Raw genomic sequence first — 24,487 nt, 5'->3', positions numbered from 1 at the left:
CCTACCTCGAGGCGTTTGGAGCCCTCGGCAACACACACCCCCCCACCCTCCCCTTCGCCCACCCTCCCCTTCGCCCCATGCCGGCTGCGCGAGGTGCCGGTGCTGGAATTGCGGCCGCTCGGTGTAAGGGGCAGCGAAGAGCCGCTGCCCGCGAGGGGCTGGGCAGGAGGGTGATGAAGCCACCGACGGAGCCGAGGCCGGGCCTGCTCGGTGTGGGGCAGAATTCCCCGGGTGATCCGGCTTTGCCGGGGGAATAACGGCTTGACCGTCAGCTGCCACGGGGCTCGCGGCTTGGTCCTGTGTGCTGGACTCTCCAAGCCACCTTGGAGCAACCGATGGCCCGTGTCAGCGGGTCGGGGCTGGCTGGGTGTCACCTGCGGTGGCTGCAGGCCCTGCTGGCCAGGCCCGTCTGTTTGGTAGCCAGGGCTGGAAGAAGCAGCCGCCGCTGCCGGGGAAGGGAGGCCCCGCCGGGTAATGTCACCGGGGACCCTGCGTGCCCGCAGGCTGGCGGGTGAGGTGCTGCGGCTGCTTTTTGGGCTGATTTTGGTTATTTTTCATCGGTGTTTTGTTCTGCGAGTGGCGCTGGGAGGGGGGGGGGCAGCTCTGCGGGCCCCGGGGCAGGCGATGCCGTGGGAGAGGGGAGCGAAGAGAAACCGCGACCGAGGCCGAGCACAGCGACTGGCACATGTCCCCCCGGGGTGACCGAGAGGCGCCGGGAGCGGGGGAGGGGGATCCCGCAGAACGAAACCCAGCGAAGGGACCGGGTTCCTGGGCCGTGGCGGCGACGTGCAAACGGGCGGCGTCGGGGCTGGGCGGGGCGGCCCCAAAACCTGCCGGAAAAGGGCTCCGTTGCCATCTCTCTCCCGGAAAAAAAAAAAAAAAAAAACCCACCACGTCGCGCACGAACCCCGACGCGAGCTTCCCGTCACCGAGCACCCCCCGCCCCGCGCTCGGGACTCCCCGCCGCCCCGGGAGCGGCCCGTGGGCGCGGACAAACGGGCGCAACCGCCTGTGGGACACCCCCCCCCGCCCTCCCCGAGCCCCCCCACCCCCCCCCCAGCGCCCCGCGGCCGCTCCCTGCCGCCGCCAACGGCCGCCGGAACACGCGCCGTGCGAGCCCCGCCCCTCCCGGCCCGGTCCCGCGTGGGCGGGGCGCGGCGCGGCGCCTGTCTCTTTAAGAGCGGGGCGCTCCCATGGTGCCCCGCGGCGGGCGGCGTGGATTTTAAATCCTCTCGGCCAATGGGGAGCGGCCGCGGGCGCGTAACGTTCCGGGGCCGCGTTTGAATCGGGCAGCGCCTGCCCGCTCCTGCCTGCGCTCCCGGTGCGGCTCCCGGTGCGGCTCCCGGTGCGGCTCCCGCTCCCAGCACCCGCAGGCCCGGCCCAGCATGAGCGCGGCGGGCGGGAAGGCGGCGCGGCCGGCGGCGGCCATGGCGGAGCCGGCCCGGGCGGGCGGTGTGGCGGCGGCGACGGGCGGGAAGGAGGTACCGAAGGTGCTGGTGGACCCGCGGACCCGGCGCAGCTTCGTCCGCGGGCGGTTCCTGGGGAAGGGCGGCTTCGCGCGGTGCTACGAGCTGGCGGAGGCGGAGAGCCGGGAGGTGTTCGCGGGCAAGGTGGTGCCCAAGTCGCTGCTGGTGAAGCCGCACCAGAAGGAGAAGATGTCCATGGAGATCGCCATCCACCGCAGCCTGTCCCACCGCCACGTCGTCGGCTTCCAGGGCTTCTTCGAGGACGCCGACTTCGTCTACGTCGTGCTGGAGCTTTGCCGCCGCAGGGTGAGGGGTCGGGGCCGGGGCGCGGGGGGGGGGGGGTGGCGGCGGGGACCGAGCGTGTCCCCCGGGACCGACCGTCCGTCCCCCGCAGTCGCTGCTGGAGCTGCACAAGCGGCGGAAGGCGCTGAGCGAACCCGAGGTGCGCTACTACCTGCGCCAGACCATCCTGGGCTGCCAGTACCTGCACAGCCACCGCGTCATCCACCGCGACCTCAAGCTGGGCAACCTCTTCCTCAGCGACGACATGGAGGTGAAGATCGGTAGGTGCTTGTGATGTCATGTCCCGACAGCCCCCCCGCCTCCCCGCCCATAGCTGCCCCACGGCAGGGACCCCAGCCCCAGGGACCGGCCATCTCCGGTCACGGCCCATCTGCCCGTCTCTCTCAGGTGACTTTGGCCTGGCCACCAAAGTGGAGTACGATGGCGAGCGCAAGAAGACCCTGTGTGGGACCCCCAACTACATCGCCCCAGAGGTGCTGGGCAAGAAGGGGCACAGCTTTGAGGTGGACATCTGGTCCATCGGCTGCATCATGTGAGTAAAAATGCCTCTGGCGTGGCTGTGGGGCCAGGCGGTCCCTGTGGGCCCGGTCTCGTTGGCCCCCGTTGGGTTTTGGTGGGAGCCAAAGCTGTGGGCATGCTGCCCTGGCTCAGCCCTGCTGCCAGCCAGCACACGTGTGTCTGCAGAGCGATCTGCGGTGCAGCATGGCTGTCCCGAGGCATTTCCTGAAAAGCCCACGCTTCTGAACTGGAAATTTCCCCAGTGGGTCCTAGATCCCAGCTTCACTTTTCGGGGGGCGGGCACCAGGCACAGTGCATGTAGGTGTCTGTACTGCTGCATGTCCAATGCCAAATGTGTTCCCTCCGGCAGGAAAGTCCCAGGGTGCACTTAGGATGGGATCACTTCTGCACACAAGTCTCTTCTGCGAACTGCCTCATGCAAAACTGACCCCCTCTTGTCTGTAAACACGCAGGTACACTCTGCTGGTGGGGAAACCGCCTTTTGAGACTTCTTGTCTAAAGGAGACGTACATCCGAATCAAGAAGAACGAGTACACCATTCCCAAGGTATGGTGCTTCCCGGGGGTGGGCCCGTTCAGCTCGCAGCAGGGCTCGGCCACCCTCCTGCCGCACCACCCTGTTCCTGGCGCTTCTGGGCCCTCACGTGGTGGTGAGATGGCTCTTGCTGCAGAGGGCCAGGAAGGGGGTGTCCCAGTCGGTGCTGGAGGGAGCCTGCAGGGCCAGCTTCCTCCTGAGGAGCCAGCAGCTCCCCTGTAACCCAGCACAAATCCCAGCTGGGCAGTCGGCACGTGGGGTTACGTGGATACGCTCAAGCCTGTGAGGTCTGGGCCGCGTCCCCAGCTTGCCCCGCTGCTGTTGGTTCGGCCTTGCTAAAGCCCAGCCGACCGCAGGCTCTGCGCGCCGCCAGGAGGCAGCTCTCCGTACCGGCCCGGGGCTCTTTGCCCAGGCTGGCATCCTGCTCGCCCGCAGCGCCGGAGCTCTGTCCCGCCAGAACTTCCCCCGGGTGGTGCGTCCGGCGCGTTTGCCACCGGTGCGCGTTGTGCCCTGACCCCTGCCCGCGCGCTCTGCCCCTCTCCCCTCAGCACATCAACCCCGTCGCTGCCAACCTCATCCAGAAGATGCTGAGGTCCGACCCCGCCACGCGCCCAACCATCGACGAGTTACTGAACGACGAGTTCTTCACGTCGGGGTACATCCCCAGCCGCCTGCCCACCACCTGCCTCACCGTCGCCCCCAGATTCTCCATTGCTCCCAGCGGACTTGAGCTGAATGGGCGGAAGCCTCTGACCGCACTCAACAAAGGTAGGAGCGAGGGTCCGGAGGCAGGACGGGGCTGCCATGCTGGTGAGAGCCTGCCTGGCCTCCAGCAGCGTCCAGAGCCGTCAGCGGGGAGCGTGGTGCTGCCTCCCCTCTTCTCCCAATTCCTATGAGAACCGGGAGCGTTCGGGCAGTGAGGCAGAGATCATCTCCTCCTCACTCCGTGCCCAGAACCACGGCAGGGAGAAAGGGCCAGCCCCAGCTGTAGCTCCGTGGTGTATAAGGTGTTCCCTATAGCGAGGGGGGAAGGTAAACCCGGTGCCTTTGGAAACCTGCTCCCTGGTCACACCTCCGCACTCTTCTTTCCCGGCCCAGGCCCAGGCAGCCCTGCGCAAGAGAACTTGCCTGAGAAGGAAGACGTGGCTGGGCTGCGGGAGCTGGGCGATGCTGTGGACTGTCACCTGGCTGACATGTTACAGCAACTCACTGCAGTCAACTCGGCCAAGCCCTCGGAGCGAGCGGCAGTGAGACAAGGTGAGTCTGGGGACGATCCCGCGGGCCTTGCTGGGTCACTCGCTTCTCCCTCGCTCTGGTGCTGCTGTCTGACTTGAGAGACCAGCTCCCCCCGTTCTGAATGGGGAGGCTGAGAAGCGACGTAGTAGCTGCTTCCCTTTGGCCTTGCTGGGGTGTGCGGGATGCTGTGAAATGTCTGCTAACAACTGCTTTCCTCTTTGCAGAAGAAGCTGAAGACCCAGCCTGCATTCCCATCTTCTGGGTTAGCAAATGGGTGGACTACTCGGATAAATATGGTCTAGGTAAATAACATGGGGGCAGGGCTTCAGCCTTTCCTAGGCTCTGAAGAGGCTGGGGGAAGTGTTGATCCAGGCATTGCACAGGTCTGGTTCTTTAATCGCAGCATTCCAGTGTGTGTGTGTGTGTCCAAGACCACCACCAGGAGCGTTCCCAAATACCCAGTGGACCCAGAGCAGTGGTCCCCGAACAGCAGCCCTGGCCGCTGCGAGGTGGAGAACGTGTGAGGTGCGCGGCCTGCCTGCCCTCGCTCCGCAGGGAGCGCGTGTTCCCGCTGCGGCATCGCAGCCGCCTCCGCAGCCGGTGATGCAACGAGGGAGGATGACAAATCCGGGGGAGGAAAAGTGCCACCCAGACCCCCGCAAAGGGGAGACTCTCTAGACCTGGCAGGAACCCCTGGGCGACGCCAGTGGCGCTTTTGTGCTTGAGGTCTGACGGGCTCCCTCTTGCCCAGGTTACCAGCTGTGTGACAACAGCGTGGGAGTGCTCTTCAACGACTCCACTCGTCTTATTATGTACAACGACGGGGACAGCCTGCAGTACATCGAGCAAAACAGCACCGAGTCCTACTTCACTGTGAGGTCCTACCCCTCCGCCCTGAACAAGAAGGTCAGTCCTGGGGACAGGAGCCCTCGCTGGGGGGTGGCCGCTCCTGGGGAGGCTTCTGCCAGCCCTGTTGGGCTTTGTTGGCAGGGTTGGTTCTGGGGAGAAACATCTGTAACCTGGGCTCACTGGCATTCTGCAGGCTTCCTCTCGGCCGGTAAAACCTGGCCCCGAGGAGAGACGCTAGCAGCTCTGACTGTGCCTAGCTGCTCTGGGCTCACTTAGAGCAGCCTCACCGGAGTGAGCGCTCGCAAGCCCTGTGTGTGCTGAAGCGTTCAGCAAAGCGAGCCTCGAGCCCCACGGACCGAATTAACTTGGAGTGGGAGAATTTGCACGGCTTCGTGCGGTCGCGCCTCGAGCCCCAAAAGATGCAGGGGGGAGGCTCTGGGACTGATGCAGCCCCTGCCCTCCCCAGAGAGCGGGGGTCACCCTCGAGCCTGTCCGCTCACGGCCCTCCCCCTCTGCAGATAACACTACTGAAGTACTTCCGCAACTACATGAGCGAGCACCTGCTGAAGGCGGGGGCCAACATCACGCCGCGGGAAGGAGACGAGCTGGCCCGTCTGCCCTACCTCTGCACGTGGTTCCGCACCCGCAGCGCCATCATCCTGCACCTCAGCAACGGCACGGTGCAGATCAACTTCTTCCAGGTGAGGCTGCCCCTGCCAGGGCCGGGGGAGCCCCACTGCGTGTGGGGCGGGAGGGTAGGACCCGAGCTGAGCCTGGGAGGCTCCTGGCTGCCACGGGAGCCACCGGGAGGCTCCTGGCTTGCGAAGGGGCCGTGTCCTTCAGCGGGAGGGAGGGAGGGAGGGAGGCTGCTGCGCAGCCTTGGGCACGGGGGTCTGGAGCTGCCTGGCCACAGCGGTTTGTTTCCTGTTGCTGCGGTCTATGAACGCACGCGGCAGCGCGGCGCTGTCGGGGCGCCCCAGCCCCTGCCCGGAGGGTTCGTCCTGAGAAGATGCAGCGCTCAGGGTGACGGTGTGTTCTCTCCCCGCAGGACCACACCAAAGTCATCTTGTGCCCTCTCATGGCTGCTGTCACGTACATAGATGAGAAACGGGACTTCCGCACCTACAAGCTGAGCCTCATCGAGGAACACGGGTGCTGCAAGGAGCTGGCCAGCCGCCTGCGCTATGCTCGCACCATGGTGGAGAAGCTCCTCAGTTCAAAGTCTGGCTCGGCCCGTGTGAAAGCCTCTGCTTAGACCTCGTTCTCCGTGGACTCAACATCTGTGCCAAACTGTCCCAGCTGTGGAGGGGGAGGTCCAGCAGCATCCCTGCCCACACTGGAACCTCCTGTCACAGGGCTGGGCTCCCACTCCTGGGTACAGTCTAGTTGCCCCAAGGAAGCCCCTGATGCTGTGGGAACAACGTTGTTCACTCTGACTGGTACCCAAAGGTTTCTTGCTCCCCACTCCTCATAGTCTGTTTTTTAATTGCGTACCTAGTCTTTTTTTGTCTAACCTCCCAAAGCCAAAAGCCTGACTCAAAAAACAACCCTCTTGTTTGAGGTTCCTGAGCCTTCTTGAGAGAACAAAGTACCGGGAGAGCAGAACTATCATGTAAGTTATTTGTACATGTCTCTGCAGATGCTCTAGGCTTTTGTTTCCTCTTGTAAAAATTCAGGTAAGGTATTTAACAGGCCCAGGGTGAGACTGAGCAATCAGCCTTTTAATACGGAAATTAATTTCCATGGAAGTTAAACTTTTGTATGTTGCATAACTTGATTAAAGATTGTTCGCTGCAGTGTCCAGCCTGGCGTGGTTCCCTCTGGCTTGCCGTGAGGAAGGGAGCAGCGCTTTGCCTCTGGCTTTGCCTCTGGCTTCCCCTCCCAGCAAGAGCTGACCCCTTCACAACTCCTGCCGTCTGCTTGTCCTGACTGACAGCCCTGGCCTTGCTCCTAGCTCTGCTCCACCAGGCGGCACTGGGGACACCAGCTGCTGTGCTGGGAGGGGGCAAAGCTGTTTTGGGAGATTTTGCAAGCAAAGGAGGGTCTGTGAGCTGTTAGGACTGGCTGTGCTGGTCTCCCCAACTGTGCTGCAGGAGAGGGGACCCGGGGGCTGCCGCAGGAGCTGCGCTCTAACCCGCAGGCTGCCAGCCCTGCCTTCCCCTCTCCCCTCTCAGTGGCTCTTTTTGCCACAAACGCAACTACGGAATTGGCAAAAGACATCATCTACTGCAAGAGGCTCTCTCAGGAGCCCAGTAAGCTCCTGGGCTCTTCTCCCACCATTGCCCACTGCTGGCATTTTCAGGCCGGTTTATTTTTAAGCAGGACAAGCTTTTTGTTTTTTTATTTTTTTTGTTCTATATAAAATGCTCCAGGCTGTACCGTATTCCATAAACAAACCCGGTACAAACCCCTTGTTACCTGTGTAACAAGCCCCCCAGCATGCAGAGGGATCAGCCTGTACAAAATCATTGCTCTTCCACAACAGGTGGGTGCTGGAGGCTGGCTCCTGTGACATGCACCCCCATGGGGACATGGGACGCCTGCCCTGGGGCAGCAGGAGAGGCCGTGGGAGCTGCAGGCACGGCTGGGTGTTCGGGAGCCCTGGGGAGAAGGGGCTTCCCTGCCTTAGTGTCCCCAGACACCTGCTCCCCAGCGCCTGCACTGCTGCCAAAACTGCTCCAGGGCACAGGGCTCCGGTGACCAAAAGGGAAAAAGTCCTTGTTCTCAGCCCAGCTGAGAATAAAACCTTCGTTATCGGGATTGTGCTGGAGGCCCCGCACCTCCCTCGGGGGAGCCCTGATGCAAACAGCGGGTCCAAGCCCGGGGGGGGGCTGCTAGAAGCTGCTGCCCCGCTGTGCCTCAGCCCTGGGCCGAAGGATCATCTGCAGCATCAAGAACCGCTGTGTCGGTCCTGGTCACAGCCAGGGTGGACACACGCTCAAAGCCGCGTTGGGCGTGCGGGAGGATGCAGGGGATGAAGCTCGCCCATCCCCCTGAACCCCCCCGGGACCTGGCCCAGCCTGGCTGCATCGCTCGGCCCGTGCACCCCCGCCAGCCGCCTGCAGGAAAAGCCCACGCGCGTTTTCTTCTTTCCTCTCCAAGCACCACGTCCACCGCAGAGATGGCTTTTGTTCTCTCGACACAAATGCCTTCAAGCTGCTGCGTCTGACCGCGAGCATTTGCAAAGGTGGGTGCCCAGAGGGTCCCTCTTGGGCTCAGGTGACCCCAGACGAGAGCCCAGTGCCACCCTGTGCTCATCTCCTCTGGACCAGGCTGCTTGTGACCCACGTGTACGCTGGGCGACCAGCCCGTCCTGGGGCCCCACCTTTCCCTGGGGAGAGGGAGAAGGACACGGGAGAGCCCCTGGGGCTGCTCCCAGCTGGGGCGTGGGTACGGGCAGGGAGGAGCCTCGCACTGTGGGTGCCATCCCCGCCTGTGTCCCCGCTCACTTGCCGCTGCCTCCCGGCTCCTGGCAGTAGTAGGGGTGGAAGAGCCGCTCGTGGGCGCAGACCCTCATGGCCCCGTGCGTGTGCAGCAGCAGCCGGGGGAAGCGGGAGGTGAAGTACTGGACAAAGCCATCGGGGACGGAGCCCAGGGCCGCCCGGACGTCGGCCGGCAGCTCGTGGTAGTGGTGCTTCTGCGGGGGAGAGGGCGAGGTGAGCGGGGGCGGGCAGGCGGGGGGGACGCGGGGGAGCTGGGGCGGCCGTACCTTGTTCCTCATGGCCCGCAGGAGGTCACGCACAGAGCCCCCCTTGTAGGTGCGGAACTTCCTCAGGTCTGGGGAGAGCAGGAGAGACGCTGAGCGAGGTGGGATGCGACCAGGGCGAGGGGCTGCCCCGGGGCGCACACAGCAACCCGGGCACTGCTCTGCTCTCCCAGGGAAGGGCTGGCACGTTTACCCACCCTGGGCACCCAGGGTGCCTCCTGCCCCAGGAAAGGGCACCGGCCCTGGGAACCCCGTCCCCCGCCCGATTCTGCACGAAAGGCGGCAGTGGGCTCGGGCTGCAGCGGCCAGCCTGGCCCTCCATGCTCACCTGTCTGCAGCGGGAGGGAGATGTGCATCCTCCAGTTGGTCCTCACCACCGACCGCCCCCCGGCCTCCAGCGCCGAGACGATGGGCCCCTCGGCAGGCTCCTTCTCAACGCGGTCGCTGACGTCCTGCGCCCCCAAGAGCAGGGACCGGGGTGGTTACGGCGCTGGCCCTCGCCCCGGGACACCCCATCCAGCGCTAGGGACCAGAGCCGGCACCGAGGGGAGGCGAAGAGGGTTTGGCCCTGACCCCAACCCAGGGACCCCCCACCCCTGGCACAAGTAGCTCAAAACGAGCACATTGACCTCAACGCTCTTGTTTTTCAGAGCGCACCTCCGTTCGCTGCCCAGGGGCACAGCGTGTGCTCACCTGGAAGAACTGCAGCTGCTTCTCTGGACTCCAGAAAAAGGGGTGTAAAAGGACGACGGGCGCCGAGGGCCGGCGCTGGGGCTCGGGGCTGATCATTGCCGCAATCAGCTCTCGTGCAACGAGCTTGTCTGTAGGGGAAACAACGCAACGGAGAACTAACCCCCCCGAGAAGGACCGGGAGCTGCGCCCCTCGGCTCATGGCTTCCCTGTGGGGACGACCCTGCGGGGAAGGGTCTCACCGTGAGTTTCCTCCTGCAGGCAGCTCAGCTGGTAAGAGCCCGACAAGATGTTGGCCTGTCGCCGCAAGCTGTCCCCGAACGGGTGCTGCCCTCCCGACACCACGTAGTAGAAGACGCAGCCGGCCGAGAAGATGTCCACGGCGCACGTCTGCAAAACACGAAGGGGGAGATGGGACCCACGCAGCAAAGGGCGAGGAAAGCTTTTGCCTCCCCTTCTCCTTTCTTTTCTGTGAACACTCGGCCATTCGCTGCAGAGCTGCTGGGAAACGCGCTGCGGCAGGGCCCTGCCTGCCCTGCTCTCTGCAGCCAGCGAAGCAGCCATCGCGCCGGGGCCCTGCCAGGGAAGGGGGTTTTGGAGGCACAGACAGAGGTCAGGACGTTATGGCCAGACGGACACTCCAGGGCTGCTGGTGTCTCACCCCACTGTGCAAACTGGCCCCAGTACAAGGTCAGGTGGAGCGTGCTGCCAGCACCAGTATGTGCCCTGCTAGGGACCAGCACAGCAATGGGCTTCCAGCAGGAACGGGATTCCTTGGGCTAAACAGAGGAGCAGAAGCGTAACCTTTGCAGCGAGCCACGGCCCCCTCCGGCCTCCCCACCCTGAATTTCCAAGGACTGTAGCCAGATGAGACGCCCTGTGGTGACCACAGCCGGCACCGTCCCCGCCAGGGCAGGAGAGCAGGGGCAGCCGCTGCCTGGGGTGGTCCTGGCGAGGGGCACCAGTGCTCTGCAGCTGGGCTGGCTCGGGCTCTCGGAGCTTTGGTCTCTATTGTGCATTTCAGCAGCATGCTGCGAGGCCGCTGCCAGCACGGGGGACTGTCATGGGGGGCTCAAGGAGGACCCTAGGTGGGGGGAGGCATCCACGGCTCACTGACGGGGTTCTCCTTCGGGGCCTCCTGCAACACCTCGGGCGCGATCCAGCCCTCGGTGCCAGGGATGCCGGAGCGGAGGCTGAAGCTCTGTCGTCCTCCCTGAAGCTTTTTGCAGAGGCCGAAGTCGGAGATGACGGCTCGGATCTGCCCGTGGCGGTTCGGGACGGAGATGAGGATGTTACAGGGCTTCAGGTCCCGATGGACTGGGAGAGAGAGAGCACAGCGTCACCTGCTCTGCCCGCCGCCCCGCGCGCTGCCCTGACCCCGCAGCCTCGGCTGGGGACGGGACCGAGACGGGACCCGCCGCCCTCCCGCCCGCCGCCCTTGTACCGATGCTGAGGGCGTGGAGGTGGGCCAGCCCGGACATGGTCTGACGCAGCAGAGACACCGGGTCCAGGCTGCGACGATCGAAGCTGGGGCTTTCCACGTACTGGAACCACACAGAGGTAGAAAGCGATGAACTGAGGCCTGATTTACTGGGGCAAAGAAGGGGAGGCTTGCTGGGAGAGAGGCTTCTCGCTAGGCTGGCAGAGGCGGAAGGAGACAAGCCCACGTGGAGGCCACTTGTGGCCAAGGCTTGCTGTTTCCAGGTCTACCAGTCGGCATCTATTCCCCCTGCAGAAAACTGCCCTCGCTTGTGTCCTTGGACCTCCCCAGCCTCAGCAACACTCCTGGTTTATGGAGCGGTAAAGGGATGCTGCTCCTCGCCAGGCCGAGACTCTTCCCAGCAGGTGAACAACTGCCCCGACCGGTGCCGAGGCTCGGAGCTGCCCCGTCCCTCCCAAGAGGGCAAATCAGCCAGAGAGCAAGGGCAGGGGCTTGACGGCCGCAGGAGCGCTGCTGCTGGCTGCCCTGCCTCCCGCGGCACCTCCAGCCTGGCCAGGCCCGAGCTGACCCCTGTGCCCCCGCTGCTGGCAGCGGGTCAGGAGCCCAAGGAGGGCTCCGAACCCGGGAGCCGCTGGCTGCCCCCCCTGCCCTGGGGAGCACCCTGCTGCTGCGGGACCCCCCTGACAGCACAGACGAAAGCCCTGGGGACCAACCGGCAAACACGGGGATGGGAGCGTCCAGGACCGGTCGGCAGCCCCCCAGCAGCAGCCCCCTGCGGCCAGCCCCGTGCCCCGCGGCGGCGGGCTCACCTCCTGCAGCGTGGCGGAGCAGAGCTCGATGGCGATGTAGTGGAACTGCTTGTCCTTCTCGGTGCAGAAGTAGCGGACGACGTGGGGGTGCTCATCCGACTCCCGGAGCAGCTGGACCTCGCGGTCCACGAGATGGAAACACTCGGGCAGGAGGCGCTTCACGGCCACGTTCCGGCCATCAAACTGTCCCCTGCGCGGAGAGGCGATGGCAGCGTCCATGCACGGCCCTCGCCAGCCAGAGCAGAGCCCAGGCGCGCTCTGGACGATGCTGGAAACTCGCCCCTGGGGGTCCTCAGGATGGGTCACCTGGGAGTGACTCCCAAAGACTTGTGACAGCCACGGACAGGCAGAATTCTCTGCAGCAATCTGGAAACTCAGGGCTCAGGTTCCCCTTTTTGTAGGAAAAGGACGTCCCTCGCTTTTTGCTGGGTTTAGTGCTGGGGAAAGGGGCTCAGCCAGAGCCAGGGGAACCGTACGAGGGGCCAGACCTGCCGCTGCGCAGGCAGGAGGGGAAGGGGAGCACAAGGCACTGTGTGAGGGGGGGGACCTGCCGAAGACCACGAGCCCAGCTCCCCAGGTGGGTTTGTTGAGGACCATGAGACGGGGAGGGTGGCAACCCATTTGCAAAACCCCCCAAACCAGCAGCTGCCTCCCAGGGAAGGAGCTGCCTTGGGGCTGTCCTTGTGGCTCCCAGGACATTGAGGGCGGAACGAGGGCAGGCACCCTGAGGTGCCACCCACCTGAAGACAAAGGTTCCTCCAGCTCCGTGGCCCAGCACATCCTTGGGGTTAAAGGAAATTTTTCCAACCACAATCACGTCTGGTTCTGCATCTGCAGAGGAAGAGGGAGACAGCCACCCTTCAGGCTATCAGTCCTAGTCCCCTACAAAGGACATCCAGTCCTTTAACCAACTGGATGTTTCCTCAGCCCTGCTCCCGCAATTGCTTTTGTAGCCCACGCTTATCCAGGAGCAGATCTTGCACCTCCTCCCATCTCAGCTGGGCTGCAGCCCTCTCATCTGTGGGGCATCTCTGCTCCTGCTTTGGGTGACATCTGCGGACAGAGCCCCGCACACCGCGCCCGTTCCCACCCGCACACACCTTCAGCAGCCGCCGGGACAGCGGGATCCAGGCTGACCATCCCATTAGCCACCTCCTTCGGGTTGGCCGAGGGGCCGGAGCTCTGTGAGGGCTGCGATGCGTTTCCTCGGCTCAGCCCCGGCTCCCTGGGCTCCGCAGGGACGCCCTCCTCGGAGACCCGGCCCGGGAGCAGCATCTCCTGCTGCTGCTGCTGCAGGAGCTGAATCTGCTTCTCCAGCTGCTGCTGCCGCACCGCGTGCTGCTTCTGCAGTTTCTGGAGCACAAACCACGGGAGGGCTCAGCTCCTGCGCCCCAGGGCAGAGCCGGGCTCACTGCAGCCACAGCACCGCTGCTTGTGCCACGGGGACCGGAGAAAGGTCGTCCCCGGCCCGTCAGAGGCAGCGTTCCTGCGGCGGGCAGCGGGCTCTTCCAGGGCCACTGCTCACCGTCAGCAGGAGGAACAGGACTCCCCCGCCCAGCAGAGCCGTGCCGACGCCAGCCATCACCAGGTCCCAGGTGCCAGCCTCGGGGTAGACCTCCGCCTGCTCCCTCGGCGCGGCGTCCGGCTGGAAGTGCCCCTCGCCGCGGACAGCCGGCTCCTCCGGGCTGCTCGGGGCCAGGAACTGCAACACACGCCCGGGGCTGGGTGAGACCAGAGGGACAGACCGCTGGGCACTCGGGTTTGGGACCCCCTCCCTCTGCCACCCCACGGTGGGGACCCACCGCTCAGCCCCAGCCGCTTCAGTGACCCAGCACTGCCCGAGGCTCCCGCAGCAGAGGGGGCACCCGGCAGAGCTCTGCCACTCACGTCATCGAACACGGTCCTGGCAGGAGGAGCCCTGGGGATGATGGTTTCCGTTGTCTTCCTCAGGTTCTCCGGGAAGGTGCGCAGCATCGTAGTGTGGACCACGGGAGGCAGCTCGTGGTGCCCTGCGGTGGGAGGAGAACAGAGAGAACCGTCAGCTGGTCTCTGGTCACAGCATCAGTCCCTCATCTCCCCAGCACCGACACGGACCCGCCAGACAGCTCTGGCTCTCCTGGAGAAGGGCTGTCACCTCTGATCGGAGGCACAAAATCCGTCACACATCCCCCCCCCCGCCCCGAGAGGGGGACCTGGAGCGGCAACAGCCCGCAGAGAAAAGCAGAGGGCGAGGTCCCCTGCTCTCAGCACGCAGCGGGGGCTGACGCTGCTCCTCTGTGCCTCCCCTGCCATGACCCCGAGACACCACCCCGATTGCCAAATGTGCCAGTGCAGCCATCGCACTGGTGACAGCCATGGTGGAGCAGACCATTAACCCCGAGCAGGGCAGGGCTCGCTGTGCCACGGGACACCCAGCACCGGCAATTGTGACCCCACTTCAAAGCGTCCCCTCCTGGGGAGGGGACAAGGATGGGCTACAACCAGCTTCAGAGCCACCGCAGTCCCTGAGGGCAGCTCACAGCCTCCGTCCCATTTACCCCCCTGAGCAAAGCAGGTCGGGCCGCCACCCCAAAACACACCGGCAGCTCGGGCTGCCCCTCCCCGGGGCACCCCCTGGGAGCGGGGACACGGGGAAAGCCCGGGCCTGTCGCGGGTCCGCACCTATTAGGAGCCACTGGTTGTGGAGCGAGGTGATGCTGCCCTGCGGGTACTTGACGTCGGTGCTGGGCGTGATCTCACACTCCCCCGACTCTCTCATGGTCACATCGTCCGTGGTGGGGCCGTCGATCCTGGCCAGCGTGATGCCCTGCGGCTGGGGGCCCGACAGCTCGTGGAGCGCCGCGCAGCCGGGACGGGCGCCCGCCGCGCCGCACCCCAAAACGGGCCAGCGGAGGGACTCACCACCAGAGCCACGCTGCCGTGGACCAGGGAGGTCAAGGCGTAGAAGCTGGCCGCGTACTTCCCCACGTAGAGCGCTGGCCTGCAAGGCAGGGACGAGCATCAGCCTTGCACCCGTCACGGCTCAGGGCGGCCGAGCACAGGCAAGGCGAATGCCGCCGGCTGCCACGGCACAGGAACCACGTACAGCAGCTGGGTCTTGGTGGTGGTGAAGTCCTTCATGGACTGGTAGCTCCACTTGAGGAGGTGGATGTCCTGCGAGTGGAAGGTCAGGTAGCGCAGGGTCTCCATGGCCAGGTTGAGGTGGGGGACGCGGCGGAGGCCGTCCTGGTGCCACACGTAGATGCCGACCACGGGTGAGCCATAGTTCTGCGCCCACAGGACCTCCCCGCTCTCCTTGTCCAGCGTCACCACCAACCCGTCCCCGCTCGAGGCAAGGTGTGCCATCTCTAGGCAGAGCCAGAAGGAGGGGGCGATGCGGCGGTGCTGGCCGTGGGGCTTTGTCCCCCTCTGTCCCCCCCAGCCCTGCCGTGGGCTGTTGCCTGCTGCTCTGCTCCCGCGAGAGCTGTGGCTGGTGCAGCAGCCGTTTTCCCCAGCGGTCGGCACAGCCGAGACCCGCCGGCCGCGGCTGCACCACCCCGGGGTCCCCACAGAGCCAGGGTCCCGCCGCGAGCAGGGCGATGGGGGGGCTGGCCCCCACGGCAGTCACTCACTGTAGTGGCAGGACTCCTCGCAGAGCGGCGCCGAGTAGTCGGAGAAGGTGGCGTTCCAGCGCAGCTCCCGCGACTTGGTGTCGTACATGGTGATGACGTACTCTGGGGACGATGGCAGGGCACGACGTCACCGCCCAGCACCCCGTGCCTGGGACTAGACAGACGGACGGGGAGCGGGACCGGCTTACGGGTACGGCCGATGTAGAGCAGGGGACTCGAGGGGCACAGACCATCCCAGGCCTCTGTGGAGAGGGTGGTCTGCTTCTCTCCTGACTTGGGGTCCACGATGAACCAGGTGTCCTGCTTCTTCCCTGAGAATGAACAAACACTTTCTGTGAGTCTCCGCAGCCCCTGCTGTCCACCCCCGAGAGCCGCCCGCCAGGCTTCCTCCTGTCCCTCCCCTCCCGGGAGGTCCCTGTGCGGCCTCTCCTCCTGCCCCTGGCCCCGGTCCGGCGGCGCGGCCGGGCTCTCCGTACCGGTGTAGAGCACACCGTCCGAACTGCGGCACGGCGAGGACTGGACCAGCTCCGGGATGGTGAACGGGAGCTTCTGCAACACAGACGTCAGCGTGGCTGCGGGGCCAGAGAAACGCCTCCCCGAGCAGCGGCGTTCCTGCCTGCAGGAGCAGGGTGGGAAGGAGAGGTCCTCCGGGACAGCCCCCTCCTCCTCCCCTGCCTTCAGTGCTCAACCCCAAAGCAGGACAGAGCGGGGGGCAGGAAAGGGTCCCAGCTGCGTCTGCCCCACACCCCCTCGGCTGACACCTTCCCGGTGCCGAGGACAAGCTGGAGCGACCAAAGGCCCCGCTCGCCCTGTCCAGCGGGTCCGCCCAGTCCCCCAGCCCGGCGAAGCCCTGGGTGCGGGCGGGCGGGATGCCTGAAGCCCCACTGACCATCAAGCCTTCTTTGTTTTTTCCTCCCAGGATATACAGGCTGCCATCATTGGGGTCTGGAAGGAATGCTGGTCTGGAAAGGAGGAGAGAGGAGGGTGAAATGGGTGAAAACTGGGAACACAGCGAGGGCTAAAGGGGAGCTGCACCAGAGAAACCCCTTCAGCAGTTTGCTCTGGGGTGATTCACTACAGGGCTTGACCTTCCCTGGAAACCTCCAGCACTGGATTTGGCGGGAGATGAACTCCCGCCCCAGGTCATCACCATAACTCCATACGGCCGCCCTGCACCCACCAGCCGTGCTGGCTCCCAGCCCTGCCCGCCCCAGGGGAGCTCTCTGCCGTCCCGCCTTGCCCCGGTGCCTTCGGGTGGACTTTCCTCCATTTCTCTCCTACGCTTTTGTGCGCGGGGGTGCCGAGAGCTCCCCGTCTCTCTGCAGAACGGCTGCAGCGCAGCAGCAGGGAGCAGCTACTCCCCATCGCCGCGCGCCAAGCGCTGGCACAAAGGGGAGGTTTAAGGCGCGGGCTGGGAGGCTCATTCCGCCGAGGTTCCCCTTTCTGGCTGCGAATCCGTTGGCTCACGAGGGCAGTCGTGCACCTCCGGAAGGCTCCCGCACAGCCCCGCAACAGGCACCCTGCCCGCAGGGGGTGACACTCACTCTGCCACATAAACCGGCACCTGCAGAATGGGATCTGGAAAAGAGAGAGCGCAACGCGGGCGTCAGCAGCCTCGCCCTGCAGCGGGACAACGTGGCAGTGTTTACCCAGCGCAGCCGCGCGCTGCCCTGCCCGCGTCCGCAGCTATTTGCATTTCAGACCCAGAATAGGCACCGCGGGCAGCGGGGGTCTGGCCCCCCCAGATGCTCGCGGCCGTGCCTGGGGCTGCAGGTGCAGCTGGCAGCGTCCCCTGGGGCTGGAGGAGCTGCTGGCCCAGAGCACGGCCAGCAAGTCCCCAACCCCCAGCTAGCACCAAGCCCAGGGAGCCAGGCCGTGAGCGAGCACCCCGTGGGTCGTACTCACCATCCTTCAGGGTCCACTTGATGTCACCTGTGCTCTTACTCACTGCGTGAAGGTTTCCATCCAGAGTGGATACAAAGAGCAGCGTTTCTGGGACAGTCACGGCACCGCTTTTGAGGCACTACGGACAGAAACACCGTCCTTAGAGAGCAGGGCCAGACTTGGGGACGAGCACCTGTGGCCTGGGCCATCTCAGGCAGCTCAGCAGGCTCCCCCCCCTGCACCCAGCACGCTGCAGGGCAGAGCCCCAAGGTCCCTTCTCATCCACAGTGAAGGAAAATAATTTCTTTCCTTGCACCAGCGTATTAAATCTGCTTGTTCCTCCAGCTCCTCCCGTGCAGGACACCTGCAGAATGGCATCTGCCGACGGCTGTTGGGAGGTGCTGTGTTTTACAAACCCACGGCATGAAGCCCTGGCACTGAGGTGGTGGCACCAGCAGCGAGCAGCACCCACAGCCCCTGGCTCCTGCAGCCCCGGTCATGTCCCACCAGTGCAGCCCCGGAGGTGGCAGGGATGAGCTGCAGCGCGGCTGTTCCCAGCCACAACTCCTGAGTGCCTTCCTACAGGTGACACAAACAGCCCGACTACCGGCTCCTTCCAGAAACAAACGAGTTGGGTGACTTTTCATGCCAGAAACGCAATTAATGCTCGTCCAGGCTTTCAAAGCTACTGATTTCAGGTACCCTGACGTTGAGGATGTAATTGCAAATCCAGGCTGGGAAGAGGAGCTGCTGCTTCCGTGTACGGTGTCGGTTCAGCAAGCGCCAGCTTAGCCGGTGGCACACATGCCAGCCTCGCCCCGTTGGCAAACAGGGCTCAGCAAACAGCGCGGGGACCCAGAGGGCTCCAGGCAGAGGCAGGGCCGACCCCGATGCCAGGGAGCAGAGCAGCGCCCGGGCTCACCGCTGGCTGCGGTGCAGAAGCCGATGGAGCAAGTTGCTGCCCCAGTCACTCATGTGGTGTGGCCAAAGGACATCCCTTGGGCCCGGCACGCCACCCCCGGCAGCCCCCTCACTGCCTCTCCCCTGCTCTGTACCAGCTCCCGGAGCCTGAGCCAGGCAGAGAGCCCGGCCTAGGGACCCAGCCGGACTAAGGAGCGGGGACCGGCTGACGGCCCGTGCCAAGACGTGCTGTACGTGTGAATGTGTGCCCGCCTGCGGAGCAGAACCTGATGGCTCGGCATGGTGGGGCCATGAGACACGTTCTCCCTTGAGTCACTGAAATTCCTCCAGCTCCAACAACAGTCAGCAGCCCCGATGGGCGTTGGGTCACCTGTTCTTGTCCGTACCTCCTGCCAGGAGCACACACCACCTCAAACCCAATGCACCTCACAGCAACCCTTCTGCTTTGAGCCCAACTCTTTCATTTGCCCTTCCCCTTGCTTAATTTTTACGTGAGGTCACAGCGAGTTTCCCAGCTCTCGCTTTGTCCAGAGGATGCAGTGGGGCAGGTGGAGAAGGGCGATCGCTCCCGCCGCCGCTCCCCCAGCGCCGAGCGGCCACGCAGGCAGGCTCACCGCCGGCTGCCGGGGCGAGCCAGGCCAGCAGACCCGGAGCTCTTGCGGTGCGGCCACCTGCACGGGGGAAACGGAACCGAGACCGCCGAGCCCTCCCGGCCCGTGGGCTCTGCTCTCCCTCCCCCTGATGCCTCGAAGTTTCTTCCGTCTCTTCTGCAACTGCTGTTTTCTCGGTGGCAGGGCACTCGAGCAAAGGCCAGGCTGCCCAGCCCGCTCCCCACACACCACCGTGGGCAGAACTGGGTGCCCGGGAGCTGCCGCCCTTCCCTCCCGGCTGCCGCACCGGCCGTTCTGGCCAGCCCCAGCCCAGAAGCTGGGGGGACCCGCAGGACCCGTCCTTCCCCCAGGCTCCCACCGCACCAGCCGGGAGCCTGCGGCGATGCCGGAGCTCAGCCGTGGGCCGGGGGCACGCTCGGTCCCGGCGGCAGAGGGGGGCGGCCAGGCGCGGGCAGAGACACGGCGCCGGTGTCCGCCGCTTCCTCCGCCGGAGCAGCGCTGCCAACGGCGGCCCAGCCCGCCCCGGCATCGCCGCCCTCTCCGCCGGAAGAGCACCGGCCGCGGCAGCCGCCGTCGGGCCCCCGGGGCGCCCCGGTGCCCGGCAGCCGCCCCGCGGGCGGGAGGGGCCGAGGGCTCCGGGCAGGGGGCTCGGCTCTGGCCCGGGCCAGGCCCAGCGCTGGGGGGGTTTCCCGAGCGGAGATGAACCACCTCCGCCCTGGGCGGTTGTGTGGCCCCTCGCCGGGCCGAGCGGGTCGCCCCCGCGCCCCTGCCAACGCCACCGACCCCGCCGCAACCGCCCCCTTCGCCCCCCCCGCACCCAGGGGACGCCGCTCACGCCTGCCCGCGGGCCGTACCTGTGCCGGGGGCGGCGGCGGCAGCAGCAGCAGCAGCAGCGGGAGCGGGAGCAGCCCCCGGAGCAGCCCCGGGCCCAGCGGCGCGGCGGGGCCGCCCATCTCCGCACCCGCCGGGCGCTCAGGGCCGGGCCGGGCCGCGCTTATCGCCGCGCCGTGAGTCAGCGGGGCCGGGGCGGGACCAGGACGCGGCTCCCGCCCGCCCCCCCCTCCGCTCCCGGCCCGGCCCCGCCGCACCCCCCCCCGGCTCCTTTGCACCGGCACCGGGACCCCTCACGGCGCGTTCGGCGGCCCCGGCCGTGCGGGAAGGGGGGGTCTCCGCCCGGCCAAGCCGCCCTGAACCCCCTTTAGCGGGGGTCGGGCACGACGCTCCCGGAGGAGCCTTGCCCAAAGCGACCCGCGGGGGGCGAGAGGGGCTTTCAGGGGGGTTCAACTCCCCCCCCTCCCCGAATTCTGCAGTTGCCCCTCGGAGTTCAGGCTGGGGAAGGACTTTCCCCCCCCTGCAGGCTCGGGGGACGCTGTGCCAGAGATTTTGAACTTTATTTCAAGGAGAACGGTAGTGAACTCTCTTTTTTTTAATAAAGGGAGGGCGGGGAGGGGACGTTTCCCACGCCAGCAGCACCGGGGCACCGGCAGCAGCTGCCCGGTGTCACAGAGCCCGGCCCGGTGCCAGCCCCGGTGCCACCAGCCGCTCCCCGGCTCCGGGGGCTGGAGGACACGCTGAGGTTTAAAACAAGGACAGCTACGGTTTAAAACGAGATTAACCCCGGGTTTTGGAGAGGGAGCAAGGGGAGAACCGCGCCGTAATTCACAGCCTTTTTGTACGAAGTGGTGTACAGCAGCGGTTGACCCAAAACCCCCCCCCGGGAGAGAGGGACCGATGGTGCCAGAGGTGACAGCGCGCACCGGGCCCCACTATCTGCCTGCACCCCTCTTCCTGCAAAGAAACGAACCACGAGCCCTTTGCCAACAGTTGTTCATACAGTATGTGCAGAACACTGAAACACTCACACACAGAAATACTTAATTATCAAACTTTAATTCATAAGACTAATCTTACAGAATAAAATAATAGGATAACCAGTCAAGGTTACACTTAAAAAATCCAGCAGTGCAAATCTAAGACTAAATATTTGTCACGTCCCCCTCCCCTAAAATAGGCAATAGATTATTTAAAAATACCATAATACATGGTACTTACATATTCCATTTAAAATAAATCTGCAGCGGACACAAATATCGAAGACTTTTTTTAATATAAAACCAAAGAATGAATTGCTTAGAATACGGATAAGACATAGAGAACTTCCATGAGCCACAGAGAGCGAATCCTTGGCTAGAAGGTAAAAGGGCCGTATGCTCCACACGGGACTTGCCCTGGCTCTCCTGGTCCCCCTCCTCCCTCCCCCCAGTGACCACGAATTAACAAAACAAGACACTAACGACCTCATCCTACGGGGCGGCGAAAGCTGGAGTACAAACCTCAACGAAAACAGTTCCATTGGGAAACTCGAGTTACAGAGGCAGAAAAAGCAAACGAAAGGAGGAAAGTCTGGAAACAAACCTCGCCTGGCCGGGCCGGCCCGGGGAGCACCCGGCCCAGGGCCGAGGGGGCGCTGCTGTTGGGGAGAGCACGGGCAGACGGGCACAGCACGGACCTCGGGAGCGTCACTGCAAGGGGATCGTTTCTCTTTGGCCCTGAAGGTAGGAAGACGCGAGGCACACGAACTGCGTCCACGCTGAGCAGGCCCTGTGCGTTACCGGGGATAACGTACCGTGGGGCCGGCGGTCTCTCATCTTGTGCTGAGTTCAGATCGTTCAGGTCTCCCCCAGCATCACAACAGCCTCAGGTCACACATTTCTCATCAAACAGGATCGTTAATGGAGATTAATGATCTACTTTAGTCTCGGTATGAAAAACTTGCGAGTAACAGGAGATTCTCACGCAAGGTGGGTCTCTGCTCACACCCAGCCCAGGACACACTCCTGCATTCCCGATGCAATCCCAACCCAGGACCTGTGTACGCCTGGGACGCACCGACGGAGAAGGAAGGGACACTGAAGTCAGGACAAGGTGGGAAGCAGAGACATACAGGGCTGGGCATGGAGAGGGCAAAGGGAGGGCAGGCAGGGAGCTGCAGCCGCCCCGCGCACGGAGAGCTCGGGGGCTGTGGCGGGACCCCTGCGAGGGGGGAGACGCTGCCCAGGCGTGGGAAACCCCGGTCTTGTTCTGGGGAAACCCACGCTTGCACGACGGATGCTTTAACTCCCAGTCAGTAAACCCAGCAAAGCACTTAATACAACTTCATAAGGAGCTGCACCCCAAAACGCTCACCGGGAATGACAGATCTATCCAGCAGGGAACCCGTCTCCGTTGAGCAGACACTGTTAAATTGTGATTTACCCGAAATGAACTTTTGCACAAGAATCACCAGGCATTGCCACAAACTTCCTACAAAAGACAAAGATTGTTTTGAGATCCAAGATGTCATCAGCCAACTCAAAACACTGACTACATTTGCACTTTACTCACAACTCTTGCGTCTCACTGAGGACCAGTGGCCAAATTCCTCCACAGGACCATTTGTTACGCTGAATCTGCCCTGGAGACGACCGCAGAGATCCCGACTCAAGAAAGAGGCGAGCGAACGGCTCCCCAGTCAGGCACGCTGTGACACTACTGAGCTAGAGATGGTGTTTTCTTAGATGTCACTGATCATTAGTTAGTGTCAATAATTGCCTTGGATAAACTGGTATCTACCAGAAGATAAAGCTCCACATCATTCTGAAAGAGAAAGGCTCTTCAGAGTGGTGTTGCCAAGCTCATGGAGTACTCATGTCGAAGAACTCCCAAGAAAGCCACTACATTAGGCCAAACACCAACTAAAGCACTGGATGCAAGTATCGCTCTCCCGCATTTTAACTCAATCTTTGAACACAGAACAAAAAAGTGAAGCCATTTCCTTCCTCAAATCAAATCCAACTTGAAAAGCAGCGCCTCGACAGGATCACATTTTCTTAGTTTATATTTTCTTCTCCACGTTTAAAACCGCTTTGTAACCGTTTATGGATTCTGTTCCTTTTGAGGTGATGGACTGCAGCAGGCACGGGCCGCAGAGCAACTGTGCCCTTGGAAAGCAGCAGCCCGGGGTGGTGAAGGCGGCCCCGCACCCCAAGCCCAGGGAGCCCCCCTGCCCAGGTACCTGCCTCCCCCGGGTGGCCGCGGCCGGCACAGAGAGGCAGGACCGCTGGGGAGAAGCTGGCGCTGGGACAGGCGCCCTGGGCAGGAACGGGACAGGCGAGGGAAGCACAAGGGGACAGGTCCGAGCAAGGCAAGGAGCAAGCGGGAGCCGATAACCACGAACCGACCGGCCGGCGAGGGCACAGGTGACCCCGGGTGACAGAGGCAGCTCACGTCACCCGTTTGCTGGCGCGCACGCCCTCCCCCGGGGGCTGAGTGCTAAATTCGAGCCTTAGCACCAGCACCGGCAATCAGAACCCCGGAGGTGTGACAGCCGCCGTCGGTCTGTAACGTTCTCTCCCACCAACCGGCCCTCGCTCGCTCCCCGCGTCGCAGGGGCTGTTCCGGGGAGGTGACACAGCACCGCCGCAGGGAGAGCTCCTGCCCAGACCCGCTGCTGGTGGCCTGCACGCGGAAAGGAAATGCCTCCAGCTCCAGGAGGGACAAGCACATCACTAGTTTATATGGAGGATATGAAACACCTTTAAAGTTCACACTGCATGAGCGTTCCAGCGGAAAATACAACCCAAAAGCTGCCTAGGTTGCTAGCAAGAGCCTACAGGTAAACACGTCACCTTAACACACACCAGAAAGCGAACGCTTTTCCCAGTACCTCAAGTAAAATCAAGTAGAAATAAAATAAATACTCATTTGGGAATTTGCACCTGCTGAGTTTCGACTGGGCTGTTTCAAGGAGAGTGAAAAATGGACACGGGCTACGTTACGATCAGCTATTCCTGCACGGCTTTTCTGCAGGAGCCTCACGAAGTGTGGGGCTACTGGCACCGAGCAAGATGGAGCCCACGGTGTGGAAGGACAGCGATCTGTCAGGCGCAGGTTTCGGACAGCGCAGGACTGGTTCAGTCTGACCGCACCGTGCAGCCTGTTACGGGTGTGCACCTTCTCGGGACCGAGAGGCCCGTTCAGGAATCCTGAGGTAAATGGCACGTGAACGGCTGAGATGACACGCAGGAACGTCCCAAAGCCAAGGCGAGGAGCATTATTGCAGACAGGACGAGATGCAAGAACTTCCGTAAACTTGAGCAAGGGAAAAGCCGAAAGGTGATGTAAATTTCCAAAGATCAGCTGCTGGACAGACTCTAAGTTTGGCAAGACTCCGCGAGCGACATCGCTATCAATTCTCAAGTCCAGGTCACAAAAGACGACTGCAATTATTCAGGATCCCAGGCAGCTCCTGAGCTTCTCTCCCCCGCTCCCCCCACCCCACGGGAGGCAGGAAGGTCTCTTTGGTTCGCTCCCTTTGCCAGACCCGCCCGTGCCAGCCGGCGTTCCCCAGCGAGCAGGTGAGTGTCACGGCCACAGCTGCAAAACGGCTCCGGATGGAGAAAAGGCTCCTCCAAGGTCGCACCCCGGGGCAGGAGGCGGAACAGGAGCAGGGGTGCAGGTGGGAGGGGAGCAACCAAGGTGGCACCAAGGGGACAGGGAGCAGCACTGGGTCAATGGCCATGACAAAGCATCCACAGCGGTGTTCATCTGCTCTGAACGTGCCTCAGAGCACAACCCAGAGCTTCTGGGACCACATCAAAATAAAGTGAGAAACCCAAGTAAAAGCAGGGCATCTTTGGGTTAAAAAAAAAAAAAAAAAAAAATTAGTTTTGCTACCAAAGAGGCAAACCTGAAACAAAAGGGCCAGCAGGATATGGCTTACTGAACATCCATTTTGCATACTGTGTAAAGTTTATTTCTAAAAAACTGTTTCTGAAATTCTCAGTCACAACCAAGTAACTAAATTAAGTCTAACGCTTGTAACGGAAAGATTATGAAAATACTTGTTTTTGTTCAAACCATGTAAAA

General features: G+C 63.4%; 2 protein-coding genes across 2 annotated transcripts; one reads left to right on the top strand and one right to left on the bottom strand.

The window, feature by feature from the left end:
• Nucleotides 1-1,385: 1,385 nt before the first annotated feature.
• On the top strand, nt 1,386-6,162 carry PLK1 (polo like kinase 1). Its single transcript, XM_086473138.1, has 10 exons — nt 1,386-1,772; nt 1,861-2,029; nt 2,157-2,301; nt 2,741-2,834; nt 3,371-3,590; nt 3,921-4,079; nt 4,283-4,360; nt 4,810-4,964; nt 5,426-5,608; nt 5,956-6,162. The coding sequence occupies exons 1-10, from the start codon at nt 1,386-1,388 to the stop codon at nt 6,160-6,162; spliced, it is 1,797 nt and encodes a 598-aa protein (XP_086329264.1).
• Nucleotides 6,163-7,934: 1,772 nt separating this feature from the next.
• ERN2 (endoplasmic reticulum to nucleus signaling 2) lies at nt 7,935-19,533 on the bottom strand. Its single transcript, XM_086472853.1, has 22 exons — nt 19,435-19,533; nt 17,070-17,187; nt 16,709-16,742; nt 16,054-16,126; nt 15,641-15,713; nt 15,353-15,475; nt 15,165-15,266; nt 14,639-14,900; nt 14,455-14,533; nt 14,215-14,365; nt 13,441-13,562; nt 13,079-13,255; nt 12,654-12,906; nt 12,294-12,384; nt 11,554-11,743; nt 10,748-10,847; nt 10,421-10,620; nt 9,546-9,693; nt 9,307-9,434; nt 8,942-9,065; nt 8,617-8,684; nt 7,935-8,544 (listed from the first exon to the last, which is right to left on the bottom strand). Exons 1-22 carry the CDS (start codon nt 19,531-19,533, stop codon nt 8,353-8,355), a joined length of 2,907 nt encoding a protein of 968 aa, XP_086328979.1. The 3' UTR covers nt 7,935-8,352.
• Between the last annotated feature and the right edge of the window lie 4,954 nt (nt 19,534-24,487).

The sequence above is a fragment of the Leptosomus discolor genome, chromosome 14 (assembly GCF_034619465.1).
Source record: "Leptosomus discolor isolate bLepDis1 chromosome 14, bLepDis1.hap2, whole genome shotgun sequence".
Lineage (NCBI taxonomy): Eukaryota > Metazoa > Chordata > Aves > Leptosomiformes > Leptosomidae > Leptosomus > Leptosomus discolor.
Note: the sequence above shows the minus strand (reverse complement) of the source record. Positions and strands in the feature narration are given on the sequence as shown.